The 26,391-nt window shown below is 36.9% G+C and overlaps 1 protein-coding gene across 2 annotated transcripts in view; it reads left to right on the top strand.

The window, feature by feature from the left end:
• Positions 1-26,391, top strand: part of REV3L (REV3 like, DNA directed polymerase zeta catalytic subunit) — a 161,309-nt gene that overhangs the window by 117,640 nt on the left and 17,278 nt on the right. For both annotated transcript variants that reach the window (XM_081094034.1, XM_081094033.1), the window contains exons 19-25: positions 3,964-4,079; positions 7,212-7,330; positions 11,018-11,136; positions 15,779-15,920; positions 22,118-22,362; positions 23,328-23,436; positions 25,246-25,452. In XM_081094034.1, the coding sequence (XP_080950160.1) occupies positions 3,964-4,079; positions 7,212-7,330; positions 11,018-11,136; positions 15,779-15,920; positions 22,118-22,362; positions 23,328-23,436; positions 25,246-25,452 (1,057 nt within the window). The remainder of the gene's footprint in view (positions 1-3,963; positions 4,080-7,211; positions 7,331-11,017; positions 11,137-15,778; positions 15,921-22,117; positions 22,363-23,327; positions 23,437-25,245; positions 25,453-26,391) is intronic.

Here is a 26,391-nt window from a genome sequence, read left to right as displayed (position 1 = left end):
GATGTATTTTTAGCATTTATAGCACTGGTGACTGGATGGATTCCCATCCATTTGAGTCTTGCCATTGTCAGTCCTACCATTTATCTTCTCACAGAAGTTGTCATCAACATGTCAGATGCTTTCATGCCCATCCTTTTATATCTTTAAGCAGCTTAGCAAAAGGAAAATGTAAGAGTTTCTGTCAATACCATTTTGTATGCCAGCACAAATCCAATCATGTCCCTGGGCTTTGTGTGCTTGTCTTCTCCTTATTAGGTATATTTCCGACAACAGGATTACCTGCCAACATGGAGAGTTTTCTCAATCATGTGCAAGTGCAGTACTTTCTAAAATGTCTATAACATGAATTATACTGGTCATTAAGGGAAAAAATGCAGTAAAGTAAAATAAAACTAACTTTTAATTCTTACTCCAAAAGATCATATGATTATTATAAAGAGAAAAAAAATGCTAAAATATCAACATTTCAATTCTGTAATGTTTTTTATATTTGTCCAAACAAACCTCTAAAAGCTTATTTCATTCTTGGACCCCTTTTGTTGAGTACCTACTCCATACAGGCTTTGTTAAAAGCATAGGCTTTGGATCTGTATTTTTTTTGTCTCAGGCAAGTTAATGTATCTCTAAGCTTTAGTGTCCTCATCTGTAAATGGGTAATGGGTAGGATAATTAAGCGAGATAATGCACAAGAGGCTCACGCTGATCAGTACTTAAATGTTAACTCTGTGTAATGTGCAGTACTGGATGCTAGATATAAAATTGAATAAAATATAGGTGCATACTCACAGAGTTTTATTAACTTTATTTTTCCATTCTTAATATTTACTCCTCAGGTGGCAAACACAAAAAGTAGTATAAAGCAATATTAAGCAAGTAAAACTAAATCCATTATCTTCTTGTCACAATAATTTGTCTCTTTCTGTATTTTCTTAAACTGTTAATAATTTTCCATTTTCCCAGACTTCCTAGTTTAAATATAAGCTTTGATTCCTCCCTTTTTCTTTTCCCAACATCCATACAATATATTTTACCCACTTAACCTCAAGTATTTCTCAAAACCATTCCTTCTCCTCCATGCTGATTGCCACTGGCTTAGTTACAGCCCCCTCAGCTCTCATCTGTGCAGATGTTGGTGGGTTATTTAAAATATTAGTTGTGAAATAGCTTTTTTTTTTTTTTTGGCCTAGGCAAATAAAATCATTTTCGTGTTTCTGTTGCTTTTATTTTCTCCACTGATCCCTGCTACCTAACCTTGTTTTTTCTATAACTTTCAGAAAACCTGATAGACAAAATAAAATTCATAAAAATTAAAGAACAAGCCCTGACTGGTTTGGCTCAGTGGATAGAGTGTCGGCCTGCGGACTTACGGGTCCCAGGTTCCAGTCAAGGGCATGTACCTTGGTTGCGGGCACATCCCCAGTGGGGGGGGGGGGGGGGGTGCAGGAGGCAGCTGATCGATGTTTCTCTCTCATCTATCTTTCCAGCTCTCTATCCCTCTCCCTTCCTCTCTGTAAAAAAATCAATAAAATATATTTTTAAAAAATTAAAGAACAAGTTACCAAGATTATGTTATTGTCACCAAACGTTTCCACAGAAAAAATATGGAAACCTTGAAATTTTGAACTTGTACCAAATGCTTTAAGAGTCTCAAGACTAAACAGCCTCTAGGTCAAAAAATAAATATACTTAATAGAGCTGAAAAATATTGAAACAAAGACATAATTCTTCTAAAAGAACAAAATCTATTTAATAAAACCATTAAGAGAAGCATAGGGTAACTTTTTGTTGTTTTTTCGGCCATCATCTTTGAGCAGTGACAGTTTATAAAACAGACAACTTTTTAATTGAGAAAAATAATTTTCAAAACATTAGCATGCCTGGCAAGAGTGGCTTAGTTGTTTGGAGTGCCCCATGCACCAAAAGGTTGCCAGTTCAGTTCCCAGTTAGGGCACCTACCTGGGTTTGGGGTTAGAAGGAAGACAACTGATTAATGTTTCTCTTTCGCCCCTTCCTCCTTCCCCTCCCCGTCTCCAGTTGACTGCAGTAGTGTGTTGTGTGTATATAGGAATCCTTCAAATCTATCCCTAACAATCCTTAGAGTCACTTGACACTTCTACCCCGATTTCTTAAGTTTAAACATTACGTAGTTTTACTGGGAGATGCACTTGTCTTACAGATAGTTCATCTTTGACTGCTCTGAGAAGTTGCTATCAATGACAAATGTATATTAGATGTTATGTTAAAAGACTAATGAGCAGGAAAGGTGTTGGGAGATTCCTTTTCTTAAGTGCCCTCGGATCTTTCTGAATTTTCTTTTTAAGAATTAATCTACCTTTTTAAGCCTTTAATTTCTGAGACTGAGAATTTGCCTCATTGTTGCATTTTGCCTTGCTTCCTTTATCTTTGTCTCCTAACAAGTTGAGGGCTAAGTCTGTGGTATAACAGTGGATCACAAGCAGATCACCAGATTTTAAAATTTACATTATACAGTGTATTTTGATAGGGCCTTTAAGGAATAGAAAAAATAAAAAGAATGCCATTGCAGAAGTTTGAACTTGGTTTTTTTTATATCAGCTACTTAAATCATCCAGGATTAAAAATGAGACATTTTTGTCACATTCTTATAAGTAAGAACTAAAGCCATTCAACACCCATTTTAAGAAAGAAGCTATGGCCCGGCTGGTATGGTTCAGTGGTTGAGCATCGACCCATGAACCAGGATATCACTAGTTTGACCCCCCAGTCAGGGCACATGCCCATGTTGCAGGCTGGATCCCCAGTTAGAGGGCATGCAGGAGGCAGCCGATCTATGTTTCTCTGTCATTAATGTTTCTCTCTCTCTAAAATCAATAAACATTTTTTTTCTAAAAAGAAAGAAGCTATGGAAGTATAAAACATTAGCAAAACAGTTTATACCTGCTGATCTGCTCATGATCCACTGTTATACCACAGACTTGCAGAGTAGCTATATTAGCTTCCACCAGTAAATTAGTATAATTCTGTACTGCAGGCATTGGTCGATACTCCAGGAGTTAAGTGATATAATCTGGATATTCCACAATTCAGAGTGACTTTATAAGCAGTAATGTAAAACACAACTTTATAACTTTTTGTGATTTTTCACCTGTTTGGGGTCTTTAATAAGCAATACAATAATCAGAGTAATTTGGAGCTTCTAATTTGATAGAGTTACTGTAGTTTTTGCTCTCAACTTATGACTGTAATCAGTTCCTCTCTTCCCCCCCGCGTTCTTCCATGGTTAGATGCAGATTATCAGTTCAGTTTACCAGTGCAACTCAACACAATGAGCAAATTTCCTCCTAGTTTCTGATGCTTATCTTTCCCACATTAATCTCACTCCTTTAATATTTCAGTCTTCCATTAAACTGAGTCACTTTCCTCTTAGGTTTAGAGGACAAACTTATCATTACTGAGGCCTTATTTCATGTAAGGACCAGGTCATTACTAAAATCGAGTGAGAAATGGAAGACATTTTTATTTTCTTTCTCAGCATTAAAACTATTTAAGGACAGTATAGGTTAGAGAGGTAGAGAAATGGCAACAGAATGACCTGGGAGAATTCAGAACACAATATCCACACATGCCCTCACACTTCACCCTGCCCCTACCTGCATTGTACTTTCAATCATACCCTCGCTCATGTACTTCAGTGGTAATTCCTCCCTCCCACCCCAATTTCTATCAGCCTCTTTCCCAAGTCAGATCAAATAAATACACAGTCTAAGTGAAAACGGTACTTACTTTATAAAAGTAGCATCAAACCAAGAGCTTCTACTTGGCCAACTCCTTCCTGTATAGCAGTTTTGTAGGTGCCACTGTATCATCCCTTTCCCATTAAGAAACATAGAATATAGATTTTTATTTTTATACTTTATATCATGAAGAAACAATTCTTCTGGTAAAAGGTTTCAATGTGTGGTCCTTTTTTCATTCCTTCTGTAGGTATGACCCTGATATTCTGCTAGGGTATGAGATTCAGATGCATTCCTGGGGTTACCTCTTACAGAGGGCTGCTGCCTTAAGTGTCGATTTATGTCAGATGATCTCTCGGGTGCCAGGTATGTAGCACTGTGAACGTTTTATGGGTCAACCACAGAGCAAATTACAAAGTAAATAAGGACAAGATGTTTAAAAGTATTATTGTTCTAGCCTAGTGTTGAAGATTAAATTTTGTAAGTTCTAGATATATCATAACTCCATTATAAAAACATTTAAAAATCAAGATAAGTAAAAGAAAAAATACCCCAATCTCGCTGCTACATATATATACATATATATATATATTAGTACTATATTTGTGTTTTTTTTTCTTTTAGTCTTTTGTCATATATATAGGTGGGGTTTTTTTCATATATTTTTTATTGATATCAAAGAGGAAGGGAGAGGGAGAGAGAGATAGAAACATCAATGATGAGAGAGGATCATCAATCGGCTGTCTCTTGGGGATTGAGCCCCCAACCCAGGCATGTGCCCTGGACTGGGAATCTAAAGTGGGACCTTTCAGTCCACAGGACGACGTTCTATCCACTGAGCCAAGCCAGCTAGGGCAGGTTTTTATTTTTTATATACACTATAACTTTCATCACACATATATCACATTTTTATTACGCTTCCTTCATCCCGCATTTTATCATAAGTTTTTCATATTATGAGATAGTCTTCATAATCATTGTAAAGAACATAACCTTTTTTATTAATCCTCACCTGAGGATATGCTTTTATTGATTTTTTTTTTAGAGAGAGAGAGAGAAACATTGATTGATTGCCTACTATACACACCTCAACCAGGGATTGAATCTGCAACGTAGGTATGTGCCCTGACCGGGAATTTAACCTGAAACCTTTTTTTTTTTTTTAAATATATTTTATTGATTTTTTTTTTTTTTTACAGAGAGGAAGGGAGAGGGATAGAGAGCTAGAAAGATCAATGAGAGAGAAACATCGATCAGCTGCCTCCTGCACACCCCCTACTGGGGATGTGCCCGCAACCAAGGTATATGCCTTTGACTGGAATTGAACCTGGGACCCTTCAGTCCACAGGCCAATGCTCTATCCACTGAGCCAAACCAGTTAGGGCTAACCTGAAACTTTTAGTGTACAGGACGATGCTCCAACCAACTGAGCCACCAGGGCCAGGGCAGAACATAACATTTTTTTGACTTGGTGCACCATAATTTAATTTTAATTATCTGGTTCTGTATTTTAGTCTGTTCCTCCAAAGTCTGATTCTCATTTAAGAGAAGGGCAATAATGAGAGTCATATCAAAATTACAGTTTATAAAGCACTTTTTAAAAAAAGTTTTATATGACTACAAAATTTTAAGAACTTCATTTTAAAGGCTCCTACAAGTTGGATTAGGACAACATAGAATATACTTTAGGAGACTAAAAGACCAAATATAAAATGGATAAAAACTAACCAAGAGATATTCTGGGAGAGGTTATGATTTCAATAAAATGTGCTAAGTGTTGGTAAATTTAACGGCAAAAGTTGAAGCTAAAAGATTCAAGGACAGTAAATATTTTTTGAGCTTTGCCAAAGCTTGGACTATAAAAGCAGAGATACTTTAGATTTTTTTGCATTAATTTTTTTATGTATTGAGTGCTAGGAATAGTGGTATATCTTCAATTTTTTTCAACATTTTATTTGGGATAGGTTTCAGGAGAAAAAGCTGAGTGCTCAGATGCCCTTAATTAGGTTAATTGGCTATAACGGGTAAGACATGACTACAAATCAGAAGGGTGAATGGAAGCTTGTGTTCTTTTAAAATCACTGCTGAAATCATATTTGTGGGGCAACATGGTACAATAGAAAGGGCCTGGTGAGGGAGGCAGCATAGTAAAGAGCACAGATTCTAGAGAAAGACTGCATGGCTCCAGTATTCTGGCTAAACTGCTAACTGTTAAGCAAGTTACTTAACCTGTCCATACCTCAGTTTGTTCATCTCTAAAATGGGGATGATAATAGAACTTATCTCAGGGCAATTGTGAAATACTTGAAACTTCAGAATATAATAAACATTATAAAAGTGTTTGTTAAATGAAAAAAATTTTTTCAAACATTATCTCTTTAAAATAAAGAAGAGTGGGGTGTGGTGGGGTTTGTACATGGTCTTTGGAATCAGGTAACCCTGGTGTATAGTACTGGTTCTGTTACTACATAAGCTGGGGCAAGATAAAAATTTCCAAGTACAATTTACTACAGTGCAAAATAAAAAGTATACTAACATAATAAAGTGGTTGTATTAAAATGAAATAATGTGGCCCTAGCTGGTTTGGCTCAGTGGATAGAGCTTGGGCCTGCAGACTGAAAGTTCCCAAGTTCGATTCTGGTCAAGGGCTTATACCTGGGTTGCAGACTTGGTCCCCAGTAAGGGGCATGCAGGAGGCAGCCAATCAGTGATTCTCTCTCATCATTGATATTTCTTTCTCTCTCCTCCTTTCCTCTCTGAAATCAATAAAAATATTTTTTATAAATAAATAAAATAATGTGAGTGAAGTTCTTAGAGCATAATAGCTGTTCAGTACATGGTAAATATATTTATTATTATTTCAGAGCCTCTAATCAGCAACATTTGTATATATCCAGTGTTATATAGAAAAACATATTTTAATTTCCAATCTAGTAAAATCTTCACTTAAGAAACTAGACTCAGAATTCTATTTGCTGTAAGAGGAATGAAGACTTCCTACAGTTAAGGGAATTTCATCCTGAAATTGAACATCATTAATTGATGTCAACAAATTTTCAGAGAATTGGTTAGGTTAAAAACTACCATTTTTTCCAAGAAATGACTGGTTTAATAGTAGACATTTTTCATTTTAGCACCAAACAAATGCTTAGGTATTCATAAAAATAGCACCAGAAATGACCAAATTTAAAGAGAAAGGGGTTTATTATTTTTCAAAGGTATGTATATATATTGTTATATATTATTATATACACACTATTATTGAAACATATATAGTTTTTAAATACATTTATTTCACAAAATTCTTTCATAACTTAGAGGAAAGAAAAATAATTTTGTTAGTCAAAATAATGATCTCTGAGTCTAAACAAAATAGACTGTGAATTACATTTCATCTTTATTCTTCATCTTTAATTTTTATTCTCACTTTTTTTGACATAATTTGCTTATAAATTTGGTTTCTGTGAGTCCTGATGCAGCCAATTTTCATTTCTATAGATGACAAAATTGAGAACAGATTTGCTGCTGAAAGAGATGACTATGGGTCAGATACAATGAGTGAGATAAATATTGTTGGCCGAATTACACTGAATCTTTGGAGAATCATGAGAAATGAGGTAAGGTGCTTTAGCTACAATTTTGGTGTGAATAAGAGATTAGCTCAATATAACAATTTTAATCATTATAGCATATTAGTATAGCTTATTGTGTAACCTATGTGTCTGTGTGAATTATTTGTATTATACTTAAGTAGAGTTACAAAAATAACCACTTTATATAATACAAACCTACAGAAGTATTTAACTTTAATGTTATTGATGAATTTTAATATTTTTATTTGTATTTAAGGTAGCAGTAAACTAGAAAATCTATAGCTATCATAAAATATGCTGTATGTGTTGAATGTTGTATAATTTTATCATTTCTTGCACTTAAAATCATTTGTACTTAAGGCCAGATGAATTAATTTGGCCTTTTTCATTTATTACAGTAAGAAAAATTTAGTCTAGATATAGGAAGGAACTTTTTGAAGTGAGGATATGTACAAAATAAAATATATAATAAGTTCTTTGAGGACAGATCATGTTCACAATAAATGTGTGTGTGTGTGAGATATATATTTTATGGTTTTAATAGGGCATCTATCATTGGCCGTACAGGCACCTTGTAAGAGCCAAATGAGATATAAATGGTATATGCATTTGGAAGAAAGAAAGATAACTGTCAAGTCTTGATGGGGAGTGAGGAGAGAGTGGAAAGGGATAATCTATAGTGGTTAACTTTCATGAGTATTGACTGGGAAAGTGCACAAGGGAGCCTTCCAGTGTCCTAGAAATTTTCTGTATCTTCATGTGAATGGGGTGACATGGATGTATACATACATAAAAATTCATGAGTTGTTCACTTTAAATTTGTGTACATTTCTTCATGTACATTTTTTTGACATTGAAGACTCACGGGAAATGAGGAACAACTAAGGGAATGAGGTGATGGAGAATACAGGCCACAGGTGCTTACTTGTGGCCTCCTTTCATTATTTTCTGTACCCCCCTGCACTAGATCTGACTGCCTCCCCCAGTTCTGAGTAAGTTTGCTTCTGAAGTGATTAAACATTGTGATTTGCACATTGACTCTATGAGTGAATGGAAAAATGTAGCTTCCTGCCTCTCAGCCCACTCCTTTATCAGTAAAATAAATGGATAAGCACTGAACACTTCCTTCATTTATATCAATTCTGACTTTGATCTACAAAGTACACTTACCCAATGTTTAACTTACTCAGATTTCTGCCTAAGATAAGTGACAAACTCCTAGTTCATATTTTTAGATTCATATTTTAACTTCTATAGTAAACCACTCTCTGAAGATTGGAACATTCTGAACATGGATTGTCTTAATTTTATTGAGTTCTTGTTTCCTTTAATTTTATTATACTGAGATTATAGCTGTGCATTGTTATGCTTCTGTGACACCAAGAAGACTCAGAGTGAGTGTAATATCCTAATATGTAAAAACCCAGGGTCCATAACGACCAACCAAAGGCTCAACCAAACACCGGAACTTAGTCCTGCAGTCAGTGCCGGGTTGCCGTGGTGACCTGGAGAGAGGCCCGGAGAGAGAGGCAGGGTCTGATCCGCAGTCTTCGTGGCAGCTGTTGATCAGCTGTTGCCTCTCTCTTTCTCTCCGGGCTTTGCCAGCAGCTGTGCCTCTGTTTCTCTCCGGGCCTTTGAGGGGGCTGCTGATCAGCCCCACCTCTCTAATCAGGCCAAGAGATAGGCCCAGAGATGCTGATTGGCATAGAAACTGACCAACAGAACCAAATCTGGGTGAACTGAGGAGCCAGTGGCTGCCTAGGAGGCGGGGCTTTTGATGCTGACTGGCATAGAAACTGACCAATCAGAACCAAATTGGCAGGCAGGGGAGAGCAATAGGGGGCGAGATCAGGCCAGCAGGGGAGGGCAGTTGGGGGCGAGATCAGGCCAGCAGGGGAGAGCCATTGGAGGCAAGATCAGGCCAGCAGGGGAGGGCAGTTAGGGGTGATCAGGCCGGCAGGGGAGGGCAGTTAGGAGCGATCAGGCAGGCAAGGGAGGGCAGTTAGGGGCAATCAGGCAGGCAGGCAGGTGAGCGGTTAGGAGCCAGTGGTCCCAGATTGTGAGAGGGATGTCCGATTAGGGAGGGTGCAGACTGGGCTGAGGGAATCCCTGCCCCTCCATGCATGAATTTTGTGCACTGGGCCACTAGTTAGGGTTATAATACATTTAGTCTTAATCAAATTTATGAAGTTCTTCTCTTTGAAACAGTATCAACCCAGACCATGGATTTGTCACCTGCCTCAGATATTGGGGATGAATTTCTAAGATTCTATTTAAGTTTAGTTTGAGGTCATGAAAATTCCCTAATTAATCTCATAGGTCAATTTATGGCAAACTTCCAGTTTTTCCCTAATGAGAAAACTGCAGGACAACAAAGTGATCTTTTCCATCTGAGTTTTCGTTGTTGTTGTTTTGTTTTTTAATGAAGATGTATATTCCAGCAGATTAGGTTTAGTCTATACTCTGTATTAATTAGGTAATCAAGCAACTACCTGAGATCAGATGTTTGGCTCCATTTTCTATAAAACTAAATTGAAACTTTAAAAAAAAACAAATGAAATTATTAGCAGGTAAAAGAGTCATTCCGATATGGAGATTTGATAATAACATGAGTTATTTATTTTTGAGAGAAGTACTTCAGGCCAGTACTGATTTACAAGGCAGAGGGGGAGGAGGTGGTAATAGTGATTTATTCTGGTGACTCTAGAATAGTCTCATTCCAGAGTTTAAAAGTGTGTGTGTGTGTGTGTGTACATTCTGAAGTATGCTACATTCCAGGACTTTTGTTCTGGAGATTGATAGAAGTTGAAAATAAAGTAAAACCAGTTTGGGTCAGTACACTAAGATGAGCTTACCCTTCAATCCCTGTTTCGTACTTGCTGGATTGTGGACATAGAAAAGAAAATACTTTAAAACTGTAATATAATATATAAATGTGTGAAGTGCTGTTTGAACTATTATTCCTCAGAAAACCAAGCTGACTTAATAATGGAGAATTCTGATTTCTTAATTTCCATTTTGCATTGCAATACCTGCCATTGTCTAAATTGCTTGTGTCTTATGGGTATTTCTGAGAGACCATCTATATATTTTCTGAATTTGGATTTTTTTTCACTATTTTCCTATTAACACATTTTTTACCTACATATTTTGAAGATAGGGATACATTTCTTCTATATCCTTTTAATCTTTTGCTTTTGGAAAGAAACTGACTCCATAATGTCTTGTGTTGGGTCTTAGTATTGATGTAATTCTTGGGAGCAGGATGAATGCCTGCCTTTAACTAAATAACTCATGCTTGAATCTGTGGGATTCGAGGACCAAACAGTAAGTATGTTATCAAGGACCAAACAGTAAGTATGGAAGGAGCAAAAAATTAACTTGCTTAGCAATGCTTCTGCCTGGCATTATTTGTATTGGCATAGAATATAAGAAGAAGTGGTAAGAACTAGGATCTATTCAGTAGGTATTACATGACCAAGTTGAATCTCATTAAGTCAGATTTTTCCAATTAAATATTAATTTATTATGGACATTTCTGTCCACTAGGAGATATATACATATATTATATATTATATGCACATAGTTTTAAATTAATTGTAATTGCCACTATGAAAGGTTAGAAGTAATATTGAGAATCTTTTAAAACCAAATTTGTATATAAATACAAGCATTATTATAATGGAGTCTTGTTTTTTTGTTGGTTTTTAGGTGGCTCTGACTAACTACACCTTTGAAAACGTGAGCTTTCACGTTCTTCATCAGCGTTTTCCCCTCTTTACCTTTCGAGTCTTATCAGATTGGTTTGATAATAAGACAGATCTATACAGGTAATGTTTTATAACTCTGAAAAGGATAATGTCTCTTTTTTTAAATCAATATTATTGGAGTATAATTTATATACAGTAAAATACATACATTTATAGTGTATTGTGTGATGACTTTGAAAAATGTATGTATCCTATAACCACTACCACTATCAAAATTTTTTAAAAAACAACATTTCTAACACTCAGAAAATTTTCTTAAAAGACACCTTTGCAGTAAACCTACCTATTCTTTAACTGCCCAGGTAAGTACTAATTGAATTTCTATGGATATAGATTAATTTTGCCAGTTCTAGAACTTCTGTATAGAGTTATTTACAACCTATCCTTTTGTTTCTGGTTTCTTTCAAGAAATTCAGTATGTTCTTTGAGATTCAACCATGCTGTTACATACAGCAGTAATTTTCATTTTTATTAGTAAATAATACTCAATTACCACAATTTACTTGAGTATCCAGTGTATCTAGTTACCTGTTGGTGGACAAGTAGGTTTTTTCTAGTTTGATGCCATTGTGAAGTAAAACTGTAGGAAAATTTTTGTGTAAGCAAACATTCTCATTTCTCTGCTGGATCACATGGTTATTTGTCTCACTTTTTTTTTATTGCAGCTATATCGCTCTTCATTTCTTCTTGGGTCTTACATAAGTTATTGATTTTTTTCATCTGTTTCTTCTTGCTTCTTGCATAAGTTGTTGATTTTTTCCTCCATCCAGTTTATGCACTCTAGGACCCTTATTCTGAATTCTTTTTCTGTCATGTTGCATGCCTCTGTATCACTTAGCTGCTTTTCTGGCAAGTCCTCCTTTTCTTTCCTTTGGGGGTTTCTTTGTCTACCCATGTTTGATCTCTCCGACATATCTAGATGTTGAGTCATTCAGTGGCTGCTCCCTGGGTGGCAGTGGCTCCTTGGACTGTGGTTGCTCCTCGGGCTTTTGTGGTAGCAGCTGCTCCTCAGTTGGCAGCAGCTCCTCTGGTGGGTGCTGTTCACAGCTGTGGTGGCTCTTCTGGCTGGTGGGGGGAGGCTTCACGTACAGCTGCTGTTCCTCAGACAGAGGGTGTGGTGATCACGCGGCTGCTGTTGCTTGGATCTGCTGCGTTGATTTAAAGGCACAAAATACAACACAACAAGGCACAGCACACCCGGCACTGAACACAAATGTATTCACGATATTAATAACCCCAAATAAAGGTGACCACCTGAGTTAAGAGAATTAGGGGATAAGGAAGAAAGAAGAGAAAAAGATAAAAGAGGAAAAAGAAAAGAAAAAAAAGGAGTGCAAAAATGAAATTGGGAAAAAGAGCGAAAAGAGAGAATGAAGTGGAAGACGGGAAGAGATGAATGCAAACTACAAACAACCAATAATATCAAGTGAGACAAGGGAAAACAGAAGCACAAGAATAACCGGGGGGAGGAGAAAAACAAAACAAAACAAAACAACAGCAGAAAAATAAAAAGAAAAACCAAAACAACCTCACAACCAACCCTAAAAAAAAAACCAAAAAAAAACAAAAAACAATATACTCAACAATCAAGCAGACAGCAACAAAACAATAGAAAGATAAAAGGAAAAAAATTTTGGATAGTGAAGAAAGATAAGGGAGAGGTGTATAAGGATTTAGAGCAGTAGATTGGAAATAGGATATGTAAGTAGGGTGAAATTTTGACAGGGTAAAAAGAAGGAATAGGGAAAATCTAAAGCAGGAATAGGGTAAGAGAAACAGGACAACAAAAGGGGAAAAGTGAGGAAGAGGGTTTTAGCATAGAGATAAAATTGAGGTAGATAAAAATGATGCTAAAGGAACGATGAAAATAGAATGTAGAACACTAATCCCAAAATAAAATAGAAAATAAAATGACACTTTAAAAAATGGTAAAATGGTAGCAGTAATAATACTGGTTAAAAATAAAAACATAGTAATTAAAAGGGTAAAATCAGGTGATGGAAAAAGAAAAAAAAATTGGTTTCTTAGTTAAAAGGTGACAAAAGAATAAAAAAATAAATAAAAATTTGCAGTAGTGAAGGTCCTTCAGTTCTTCCATTCGTCAGTCTGGCTCGCCTTAGTCCTTCCAGGTATTCAGGAGAGAGTTGAATTTCCCTGAGATACACTGTTCTTCTGTGTTGTAAACCACAGTCCTGATTTTAAAGCAGGCCGTATTTGTGTCCCAGACTGCCTTAATTTGTGTTTACGTAAGAGTCAGTCAGTGGCTCAGCCTCTGGGTGGCAGTGTTTCTGGATTGGCCTCCGAGGCTATATGGCCTCTCTTCAGTACCTTGGGTTTATTTTCTCTATTGCACTTAAAACTGGTTTGGGGAAGTCCACTGCCCAGAGCTGGTTCTTTAATGGTTACCCTGCTCTGTGTTGTTGCTGGGACTCTGTCTCACTTTTTTAAAAATATTTTTTATTAATTTCAGAGAAGGGATAGGGAGAGGTAGAAACATCAATGATGAGAGAGAATCATTGATCAGCCGCCTCCTGCATGCCCTACACTGAGGATCAAGGCCACAACCTGGGCATATGCCTGAACAGGAATTGAACCATGACCTCCTAGTTCATAGGTCAATACTCGACCACTGAGCTACACTGGCTAGGCTTGTTTTACATTTTAAGACACTGCTAAATTATTTTATTTGGCAAGTCTTCTAGTGCAAGGCTAATGGCAACAAATTGTCTCAGTCTTTATTGTTCTGAAAATAACTTTTTCTCACCTTAATTTTTTAATATTTTTGCTGTCTAATTCTGGGGTTGAGATTTCTTTTTCCTCACCACTTTAAGGATTTCATTTCCTTTTCTTCCAGCCTCTACTGTTTCTGGTAAAAAATCAAGTCATTCTCTTTTTTCCAGTGTATGCAGTGCATTTTTAAAAAATAGGTTTTATTGATTTCAGAGAAGGAGAGGGAGAATGAGATACAAACATCACTGATGAGATAGAATCATCATTCGGCTGCCTCCTGCACACCCCTCCCTACTTGGGGATCGAGCCAGCAACCTGGTCATGTGCCCTGAGCTAAATGGAAGTGTGACCTCCTGGTTCACAGGTCAATGCTCAATCACTGAGCCCTGTCTGCAGTCTTAACTTTTTATATTTAGCAGTTATATGACTATATTGTTCTAAGAGCCACGTAATTAAAAGTTGCAATATATTTGAACCTTAATATTCTTTCAATGAATGAATTTTATTCTTTATTAGAGACCCGATGCACGAAATTCATGCAACGGCCTTGGCCCCGACCTCCACCCGCCACTGCAGCCACGGCCAGGGGGTCTCTGCCTCAGCCCCCACCCACTGTGTCTTTGTCCAGAAAGAACATCCAGAAGGATGTCCGGTCTAATTAGCATATTACACTTTTATTATTATAGATTAGAGGCCCAGTGCATGAGAACTCGTGCACTGGAGGGGGTGGTCCCTCAGCCCAGACTGCCCCCTCTCACAGTTCGGGAGCCCTCAGGGGCGGGAGCCGACTTGGCAGCGATCAGGGGAAGGCAATGCCCCCATCACACCTCTGCTGCTGCCACTGCCAGCAGCACAAGCCTCTGCCGGCCCTGGTTACCTGAGCCTCGGGCTGGTCCTGGGCGGCTGGGCAGCCGCCATCCGAGGCTTGCCTGCACGTCAGCTGGCTCTGCTTGCCTGAGCCTCAGTCAGTGGGGGATGCAGAAGGACCCGAGGCCCCCGGCGGGGCTGAGGGGACTGGGCACCGCCATCTTGTGAGGTGTGAGAGTCAATTAGCATATTCCCTCTCTATTGTATAGAATAGTATACTTTTGGGTAAGTTTTGCATTTTAATAGCATAATATTAAATGAAAAATTCCTTTTATGGCTCTGGTGAGGGTTGTCGTTTGCTTGTTTTCTTAACAAAAAGATAAACAGGTCAATTTTTTTAAAAGTTTAAATCAAAGAAAAAAATATTTTTGTTTTCACAGGAAATACTAATTTGATGTACATTTACCCCACTATGGTTTCATAAAAATTATTTTCCTCATTTTTCTAAATCTTTTTCAAACTACTCTGTTTCTTCCCATGAGAAGATAATTCATGCTCTTATTTTAGACTGGTATTTACAAATGATAACCCAAAGTTTCCATGTTCATGTATATATATATAGATAGATAGATGCCCTGGCCAATGGCTCAGTTGGGACATCATCCCATACACCAAAAGGTTTCCCATCAATCCTGGTTGAGGCATATGGGAGGAAACAATCAGTGTTTCTCTGTCACATCAATGTTTTTCTCTTTCACTCCCTCTCTCTAAAATAAAAAAATATTGGGCAAGGATATAAAAACACCTACAGATACGATAAATTATAATTGTATAATTATTGCATCATCAGCAGTGCATCTAGGAGAGTATGTTAATTTTTTTAGAAAAAAAAGTAACACCAAGAAAAATATTGAAAATAATTATGTTTAGTCTTACCATCTTATCACAAGCGCTATTTCAAACTTTGCATATTTTCACTAAGTTTTATGCTTTGGAAATATCTGAAATTTTCTAATGTTTAATTCTTTAAAATACTTTAACATACATCATTACTCTTCAAATAACCTCACTATTAATATGTATGTTTTGGCAGAATGAAAACAGTACTAATTTCAGGTGTCCCAATTTTTTCCTAATGTTCATAGCATCGATTCTCTTTTAACAGATGGAAAATGGTTGATCATTACATCAGCCGTGTGCGTGGAAATCTCCAAATGTTAGAACAGCTGGACCTGATTGGAAAAACCAGTGAAATGGCTAGACTTTTTGGCATTCAGTTTTTACATGTACTGACAAGGGGTTCACAGGTAGGAAATCCGGTTGGTTGGTTGGTTGGTTGGTTGAAGTTGTTTGGTTGGGGTTTTTATGCACACTTGAAAGTTCTGTATGAGTAATACATTATTTTTGAGATGTTTGAGGTGATTTTTTTTTAATGTTAAAAAGAAATGAGAGCTTAGAAGCCATTTAATTAATATCTTTCTAATTTTCCAAGGATATAATGAGAGATTTTGTCACATGCCTTGATAAAAATGATTTTGTGCACTCAGTTAACAAATATTTATTTGAATACCTTTAATGTGTTAAATAAACATTATAGTAGGCATCAGGGATACCACATTAAATCCCTCAGGTTCCTTAACCTCATAAAATCTTTTAATTATTTTAATTAATCTATATCTATAGCATTTTCCCAATCTATGATATCAGTAATTAGAGCACTACTTTGGCATCACTATTTGTTTATTTCATTTTATTACATATAAGCTATTTATTGTATTTATTTATACCCCTATATGTTTTAAAAACTATTTGAGCTGGCTCATAATTTTTAAAAAGGTGAATACCTCAAAACCACATGAGAAGTTTTCAGTGAGCCCATGCTAATTCTTACTAATTAGAGTTAGGTTTTTTTTTCTCTTTTTAAAATTCTTTACTGTTTAAAGTATTACATAAGTCTTCTTTTTCCCCCATTGACCTCTCCCCGACCGCCCCCACCCCCCAGCACATGCCCTCACACATCCCCTACCCCCGTCTGTGTCCATTGGTTATGCTCATATGCATGCATACAAGTCCTTTGGTTGATTTCTCACCCCCTCACCCCCACCTTCCCTCATAGGTCAGACAGTTTGTTCGATGCTTCTGTGACTCTGGTTCTGTTTTTGCTCATCAGTTTATATTGTTCATTATATTCCACAAATGAGTGAGATCATGTGATATTTATCTTTCTCTGACTGGCTTATTTCGCTTAGCATCATGCTCTCCAGTTTCATCCATGCTGTTGCAAATGGTAAGAATTCCTTCATTTTTACAGCAGCGTAGTATTTCATTGTGTAGATGTACCACAGTTTTCTAATCCATTCATCTGCTCATGGGCACTTACGCTGTTTCCAAATCTTAACTATTGTAAATTGTGCTGCTATGAACATAGGGGTGCATATTATCCTTTCTGATTGGTGTTTCTGTTTTATTGGGATATATTCTAGAAGTGGTATTACTGGGTCAAATGGGAGTTCCATTTTTAATTTTTTGAGGAAGCGCCATACTATTCTCCACAGTGGCTGTACCAGTCTGCATTCCCACCAGCAGTGCATGAAGGTTCCTTTTTCTCTGCATCCTCTCCAGCACTTGTTGTTTGTTGATTTGTTGATGATAGCCATTCTGACAGGTATGAAATGGTACCTCATTGTTGTATTGATTTGCATCTCTCGGATGATTGGTGACTTTGAGCATGTTTTCATATGTCTCTTGGCCTTCTGTATGTCCTCTTTTGAAAAATGTCTATTTAATTCATTTGCCCATTTTTTGATTGGATTGTTTATCTTTTGTTAAGTTGTATGAGTTCTCTATAAATTTTGGAGATTAAAACCTTATTGGAGATAACATTGGCAAATATGTTCTCCCATGCAGTAGGCTTTCTTGTTGTTTTGTTGATGGCTTCTTTTGCTGTGCAGAAGCTTTTTATTTTGATGTAGTCCTATTTGTTTATTTTCTCCTTAGTTTCCATTGCCATAGGAGTTGCATTGGTAAAGATATTACTATGACAAATGTCTGCTATTTTGATGCCTGTGGCTTCTTCTAAGATTTTTATGGTTTCCCATCTTACATTTATGTCCTTTATCCTTTTTAAAAAAAAAAATTAATAAATCTTCATTGTTCAGATTATTAGTTGTTCCTCTTTTTCCCTCCATAGCTCCCCTGTACCCGGTTCCCACCCCACCCCCTGCCCTTACCCCCCCCCCCACTGTCCTCGTTCATAGGTGTACGATTTTTGTCCAGTCTCTTCCCACACCCCCCAGACCCCCTTCCCCCTGCGAATTGTCAGTTCACTCCCTTTCTATGCCCTTAATTCTATTCTATTCACCAGTTTATTCTGTTCGTCGGATTTTTTTATTCACTTGATTTTTATATTCACTTGTTGATATGTATTTGTTATCACTTTGTAGTTCATAATTTTTATCTTTACCTTTTTCTTCTTCTTCCTCTTCTTAAAGAATACCCTTCAGCATTTCATATAATACTGGTTTGGTGGTGATGAACTCCTTTAGCTTTTTCTTTTCTATGAAGCACTTTGACCTTCAATTCTGAATGATAGCTTTGCTGGGTAGAGTAATCTTGGTTGTAGGTTCTTGGTATTCATCACTTTGAATATTTCTTGCCACTCCCTTCTGGCTTGCATGGTTTCTGATGAGAAATCGGCTGACAGTCATGTGGGCACTCCCTTGTAGGTAACTAACTGTTTTTCTCTTGCTGCTTTTAAGATTCTCTCTTTGTCTTTTGCTCTTGGCATTTTAATTATGATGTGTCTTGGTGTGGTCCTCTTTGGATTCCTTTTGTTTGGGGTTCTCTGCGCTTCCTGGACTTGTAAGTCTATTTCTTTCACCAGGTAGGGGAAGTTTTCTGTCATTGTTTCTTCAAATAGGTTTTCAATATCTTGCTCTCTCTCATCTTCTGGCACCCCTATAATTTGGATGTTGATACGCTTGAAGTTGTCCCAGAGGCTCCTTACACTATCTTCATATTTTTGTATTCTTTTTTCCTTTTGCTTTTCCGGTTGGGTGTTTTTTGTTTCTTCATATTTCAGATCTTTGACCTGATTCTTGGGATCCTCTAGTCTGCTGTTGGAACTCTGTATATTTTTTCTTTATTTCAGTCAGTGTATGCTTAATTTCTAATTGGTCCTTTTTCATATCCTTGAGGGTCTCACTATATTTCTCAGAGGTTTCTAGAAGATTCTTGAGTAACCTTATAACCGTGGTTTTGAACTCTATATCCAGTAGTTTGCTTTCCTTCATTTGTGACCTGTTTTTTTGTCTCCACATTTTGGCTGCTTCCCTGTGTTGATAGAGTGGCTTTGTGTGCTAGGTGTCCTATAGGGCCCAGTGGCTCAGCCTCCCCAATTACCTGAGGTGGACACTCTTGGTGCACCCCTTTGTGGGGTGTGTGCACAGTCTTGTTGTAGTTAAGCCTTGATTGCTGTTGGTATCACTGGGAGGAATTGACCTCCAGGCCAATTGGCTGTGAGGACCAGTTGTTTCTACAATGGGAGAACTTCTGTGCTGGAGGCACCCTTATGGGGCAGGACTTGCTTCAGTGGGGCTTTGGTGCTCACTGAGTCTGCCCAGTTTTTTAGGCGGAGAAAGGCCAAGCCATTCATATGCAAAAGCCTCTGCACACAGCTTGGGTGGGGTTGTAAATTGGGTGGGGCGGGGTCTCGGAATCACAAGGGTGGAGCAAACTGCAGTGGCTGCCAGTCTGCTATGCCTCGGAGAGGTCCTGGGGTCTGTGTCCCATGCCCCGTGCAGGAATAATGACTGCTGCCCTCACATTCTGGCCCAATCCAGACAGTCCAGTTTCTCTCCGTATGAGTCTGGGTCCCCAAATTCTCACCCGAAACTGGAGTTCAGAGCAGTTGGGAGCTTGTATCTCCCTCCCGATTGAAAAAGACAACAGCTGCCAGCCCCTTGCGCATGCACCTGCCTCCATACCTCCGCACTTCCACACCTCTGCACCTCCTGCCAGACTCAATGAACTTTCCTCTTTCCTTCTAGTTGTAGAATTTCCACTCAACCAGCCTTCCCGTGGTTCTGGATGATATTCGTTTTGTCTTTTCGTTGTAGCTTTAATGTGGTTATGCACAGCAGCAAATTCAGGTGTTTACCTATGCCGCCATCTTGGCTGTTTCCCCTTTATCCATTTTGAGTTCATTTTTGTGTCTGGTGTAAGTTGGTCGTCTAGTTTCATTTTTTTGCATGTTTCCAATTTTCCCAACACCATTTATTGAAGAGACTGTCTTGACTCCATTATATGCTCTTGGCCTTCCTTATCTCTTGTTATGGCCTTCACTTTGAGGTCTATTTTGTCAGATATAAATATTGCGACCCCAGCTTATTTTTTCATTTCCATTTGCCTGAAATATATTTTTCCATCCCTGTATTTTCAATCTGTGTGAGTCTCTTGCTCTTAGGTGGGTCTCTTGTAAACAGCATATACTAGTATATGGGTCATGTTTTCTTATCCATTCAGCCACTCTATGTCTTTTTATTGGAGCATTTAGTCCATTTACATTTAAAGTTATTATTGATAGGTACTTGTTTGTAGCCATTTTTATTTTTTGTACCTGTGTTCTTCTTCCCCTTTTTTTTCCTTCTTTTTACAACAATCCTTTAACATTTCTTGCATTGCTGGCTTGGTATTGATAAATTCCTGTAGCCTTTCTTTTTGTCTGTGAAGTTCCTGATTTCCCCTTCAGTTTTGAATGATAGCCTTGCTGGATAGAGTATTCTTGAATTCAGTCCCTTGATTTGCCTTACTTTATATACTTCATTCCATTCCCTTCTGGCCTGATGTGTTTCTGTTGAGAAATCATTTGATAATCTATTGGGATGTCCTTTGTAGGTAACTCTTTGTCTCTGTCTTGCAGCCCTTAAGATTCTCTCTTTGTTGTTAACATTTGCCAGTGTAATTATGACATGTCTTGGTGTGGGTCTTTTGGGGTTCAACTTTTTGGGACTCTGTGCTGTGACTTTTTTCTTCCCCAAATCAGGTAAGTTTTCTGTCATTATTTCTTTAAATAGGTTCTCTAATTCTTGCTGCTCTTCTTGTCCTTCTGGCACCCCTATTATATGTATGTTACTTCGTTTCATGTTGTCCCAAACCTCCCTTAGGCTCTCTTCCTGCTTTCTAATTTTTTTCTCCAGTTGCTGTTCAAATTGGGCTTGTCAGCCCTATCTTCTAGCACAATAATTCGGTCCTCTGCTTCTCTTAGTCTACTGTTGGAACCTTTTATCATGTGTTTTATTGTAGCTATATCACTTTTTGTTTCTTCTTGATTCTTACATAGGTTGATTTTCCCGTTGATCTGATTTATGAACTGTATGACCATTATTCTGAATTCTTTTTCTGACACATTGCATGCCTTTGTTTCATTTAGTTCCCTTCCCGCCCCCCCCCCCTTTTTTTTCTTTTTTGCGACTCTTCCTTTTCTTTTCTTTGGGGGTTGCTTTTTAGTCTCCCCATTTTTGCTGTCACTGAAGGGTCCAGGCGCCGAGTTGCGCGGGTTCTGAGCTGTGGTGGCAGGCTTGGTGGGAGCGTCACACACTCCAATAGTCAAAAATGAGCTCAGGGAATTGGGAGGCGCGGCCGCTGTAGGCTGGCAGGAGCTTTACACGCTGACAGTGAGAGGCCGGGTGCCCAGGAGGCGTGGGCGAGTGCTTTTTTTAATTTAATATTCCAAACCATCTGCTTAAGCAGTTATTATAAACAATGAATTGTTTGATTCAATTTTGCAAGTATTAAGCTGATTACCTTTTAATTCTGGAATCTTTGTGTTTCCTTCTTGAAAAATTGGGATAATATTTATCATCTCAAGTCTCCTGAGTTTCATTCTCAGACTTTCCCAAATCACTTTCTAAAAGATTGGCCAACTTTTTAAATAAGTTGACAAGCTATACAACTGTCTCTCCTACATCCACTTATTGTGATAGAGCTGTATTTAAATGTAAAAAGAAATCTAACCGTATTTGTCTTTTCAATATTGCTTTATGATGTAAGCCTTTTGACATGTTTTATAGTTTTTATAGAGACATAGAAGCATTAAACAAATTGTCAAACCTTAGAGGGAAAGCAGGAGGAGGGTGGAGGGGAGATAAGAGATCAACCAAAGGACTTATATGCATGCATATAAGCATAAGCAATGGACACAGCAATGGACACAGCCCACATGGGGTGTGGGCTGGGAAAGGTCAATGGAGGGAAAAGGAGACATATGTAATACTTTCAACAATAAAGAATTTTTTAAAAAGTTATGGGAATACGAAAAGGATTTATAAATGTCCTCTTCAAGCACCTAATAACTGACCGAATAATCAATACTGTGTAACTTTATTGTAAGAAAGTCATGCAGCCTTATTCTGACGAGCAAAACATTTCCCAGATAATTATTCCAAAGAACAGTATATTTAAACTATTTCTTCTTCTCTTCCTACTTCCACTTCTCTGCCCACAGTACCGTGTGGAGTCAATGATGTTGCGTATTGCTAAACCAATGAACTATATTCCTGTGACACCTAATGTACAGCAGAGGTCCCAGATGAGAGCCCCACAATGTGTCCCCCTAATTATGGAGCCTGAATCTCGCTTCTATAGCAACTCTGTTCTTGTTCTGGATTTCCAGTCACTATATCCTTCTATTGTGATTGCATACAACTACTGTTTTTCCACCTGCCTTGGCCATGTGGAGAACTTGGGAAAGTAAGTTTTTCATATTTACAATTATGTTGTGCTTTGTACTTATTACTAAAATTATACTTTGAGTGTCTTTTTGCACTCGATACTATCCTTATGAGCAAAATGAATGAATGGGCTGTAGCACAGCTAATTTGTTATTTTTATTTTCTTACTAATGGACATAGATCATCATATGACTAAGTCAGCATCACCGATGGATGACACATATGAACAAGTTGTGAATACATCAGCCTTGCAACTATCTGTTGCATTCTTCATGCATATCTGTGGTCTCTCTTTAATTGAGAGTTATATTTAACTTGTTAATATAAATCACCTTTCAGTGGAACTGTTTGAGGATTATGATCTTACAACTCCAGTTACCAACTCCTCTTTTCTTAGAAATAGTTTGAATTTTTTAAAGTTACGCTGTTAAATGTTTTAGCTGTTCATGTCAAAGAATTTTATAAGCTGAATGAGAACAATATTTTTAGCTCAAAGGAGTAGATATTTTTCTCAGGACATAAGAAATACTGTCTTTCTTAATAATGATTTTTGTGTATTTAATACCAAGTGTTATAATTTTATCTAGAATATATTCACTACTTCATAGAAAGCATTTGTGGAAATTGTATTGGTAATACTTTTTATTAAGAAAAAATTTGGAAAGTAATTTACAACCCTTTTAAGGCTTAAGTTTTTCTTTAAGAAACTTAGTATAGGGTAATCGTGTGTTGAGTTGAAATTTGGTATTTCAGTATAGATTTTATCCATAAATTTTAGGATAGTGTCATCTAAGAAATATTTCTTTTAACAAATTGTGAATATTTGAAGAACTGTTTTTTATAAATAGACAAGCATGTTACTAAATACAAGAATCATGTTTAGATGTTTGAAATGAATTTCTAATGGAATTAGAAATATTCCTAAAATTGCTTAGAATCTCTTCTATGATTGGAGAAAGTGTTTACTTAATATTTTCTTAACAGGTTTGATGAGTTCAAATTTGGCTGTACCTCCCTGAGAGTGCCTCCAGATTTACTTTACCAAATTAGGCATGACATCACAGTGTCCCCCAATGGAATAGCTTTTGTCAAGGTAATAATACTCTCTTGTAAATGAAAGAAAGGTATCTGCTATGGCTTAATCTTTGGAGAGCTAATGGTTTAGACTTTGTTGGCCTATAATACAGAGGGGGGAAAATAAGTTTGCTTGAATATCTTATCTCACACAGTCAAAAATATAGGAATCTTCCAAGAAATAAATTTTTAAATAGTCATCTTGTTTGGCATGAATTTAGGTTTAAAATATTTTAATTACTATATTTTAGTTTTCAGTGAAATATTGAAAGAACTAAACATGTATACCTTCTGCCCTCTGTTAGAATCTGGCAGCCTTAAATAGCTACTTAATGATCACAGTGATGTTAACTTACCAAGATTTAAATTACTTTGATGTGTACACTCTGCTAATTGTTCTTCTACATTATTTTAAATTAAGACTATCTTAGAAAGAATGATACTCTTGTTTATTGATTGAATTTCTAAAAAGATATCCAAACTAATAATAAGGTCTCTCTTTTTTTCTCTCCCTTATCTCCCTTCAAAAGAGACTGAGGAAAGCCTCATAAATGAATAAACTAAAGACAAAAATAGGAGAGATCTGGGAGAATATTATATTGCCTCTCCTTTCTTTTTAATTTCCTTAGCATACTAGAATCATGGGACAGGAGGGTGGTTGATGGTAGCATGGACCTCACGAGCCCTCAAATTCATTCTGGTGTACTTAGCAAAGGGAACATCTTTCTTACCAGTAAGAGCATGCTGTGTTTAAAATTAGCCACCTAGATATGAGGAAAATTTTTACCAGAGAGTTCATGATATATTCCTTTTGGGGAAAAGTACGTCTTCACATTATCACAAATATTATGTCCTAACATAAACATATGGCTTCTTTAAACAGTACACAGAATGAATTAGAGATTAGATGATGTTTTCATTGTCACACATCTAGCAGCTTATCTCCCTTTAACATTATTTTTAAAACTTACATCTACATTTTGACCCAATGTGTAAAGTTTAATGAAAATAAGATTTTTATTTTTTTTTAATATTCAGGTGTATGGTTATCCTGTACCTGCAGCTTTAATTGTTCAGTCCAACATGCATTATTACCTTGCATGTATCTGTGAGTCATCCTCAGAGTTAATACTGTTTTTTGGTTTTCATTCCTGCTGGAGTTCTCATAAATTCTCCCTAATCTTGATTAATACAAATGATTTTTTTTTTGTATCAACAAATTTTATCACCTCACTATTCATCCCCTCTTCCAGATTGCTAATAAATATAGGCCGGAGGGGATGGCTTAGTGGTCTAAGCATCAGATTTGAAATACCTAGAGTCCCTGGAACTGCAGGTTTGAATGTCAGCAGAGTCAACCCAGCTCATCATTCTTCCAAGGTAGATAAATGGAGTTCCAAGCAGATTACTGGGGTCATGAGGATGAGATCTTTAAAAACTAAGGTTTGTTATAAGTGATACAAATCCCGTGTGTCTTTCTGAAAGAGTGAGGGTTTGGATCAAAGTTTCAAACAAAACTTCCCTCTGAACTTGTTCTATGGTCTCTCCTTATGCACTAATTGACATCCTCCTCCCTGGGGGGTCTTTGAACTCACGAAATAATACTTCATTAGATTTATAACTATTACAGGAACCTTTTAGGAAAAAAGTCCTCTGCAAAAGAAAGAAAATGTGATGATTTTGTATTGACTGCCATTGGTGCTCTGGCCACTTTATTGTTAGAATGTTTCAGTTCATGACAGTTGGCCATTGTTATACTTTGTGCTTCTTAATTATCTAAATCTAATGTTTGAGGGATTTCAAACATTCTTTTTTTCCTTTATGATAGCCTTCAGTAAGAAAGGGAGTGCTACCAATAATGTTGGAAGAAATTTTGAAGACTAGACTCATGGTGAAGCAGTCAATGAAGGCTTATAAGCAAGACAGAGCCCTTTCACGAATGCTCGATGCACGACAGCTAGGACTTAAGCTTATAGCAAATGTCACATTTGGTTATACAGCTGCTAATTTTTCTGGGAGAATGCCATGCATTGAGGTAAGTGGTATAATTCTGTAGTTTCTTCAAAAGAGACTAAAGTAGCGTTAAATGAAAACCTGTTTATTAAAGCAGTTTGTTTTGTTTTGAAACTTTAAAGGGTTTCATGTCCATGACATTGGATTAGTTTTCTCAAACCGGGGCTGTTGTGTCTTTGATAATTTTAGAAATTAGCATACACATATTTCTACATAACCTGGATGACCATATTGTAACCATCTATTAGCATAAGATTTCAATGCCACATTTATAGCAATGTTTACAACCTTGGTACTAACTAATTCCTTTTAATGTATTGATAGAGATCTGATGAATAGTGTAGGTTGCTTCTCCAAATGTCAGAATGAACAATCATTTCATATTTACTCATGTAGCAGTAGATATAAAGCAAAACCTTTCTTGCCCTAACCAGTTTGGCTCAGTGGATAGAGCATCGGCCTGCGGACTGAAAGGTCCCAAGTTCAATTCCGGTCAAGGGCATGTACCTTGGTTGTGGGCACATCCCCAGTAGGAGGTGTGCAGGAGGCAGCTGATCGATGTTTCTCTCTCATCAATGTTTCTACCTCTCTATCCCTCTCCTTTCCTCTCTGTAAAAAAATCAATAAAATATATATATTTTTAAAAAGCAGAACCTTTCTTTTATAATGGTAGTTGTAACTAAAAGATACTTTTCATAGAATAAGATTAATTATTATTTACTAAAGTAGGGTGTTAATTTGATATGAATTCAATATACTGTAACAGAGTAATATAATACTAGTGATTGAGAAAAGAATGATGTAATTTGTTTTGTTAATGATCTTTTTGTGTCAAATGAAGGCCAGAACATTGTGGTCTACCAATTATTTTCCTCTTTTATATACAATCTCTCAGCCCTGTACTAAAGTAATATTTTTCAAATTAGAAACCATGGCACAAAGTATCCGACTGTGTTTTAAT

The sequence above is a fragment of the Myotis nattereri genome, assembly GCF_964212035.1.
Source record: "Myotis nattereri genome assembly, chromosome: 6".
NCBI lineage: Eukaryota > Metazoa > Chordata > Mammalia > Chiroptera > Vespertilionidae > Myotis > Myotis nattereri.
This window is presented reverse-complemented; position numbering and strand designations above follow the sequence as displayed.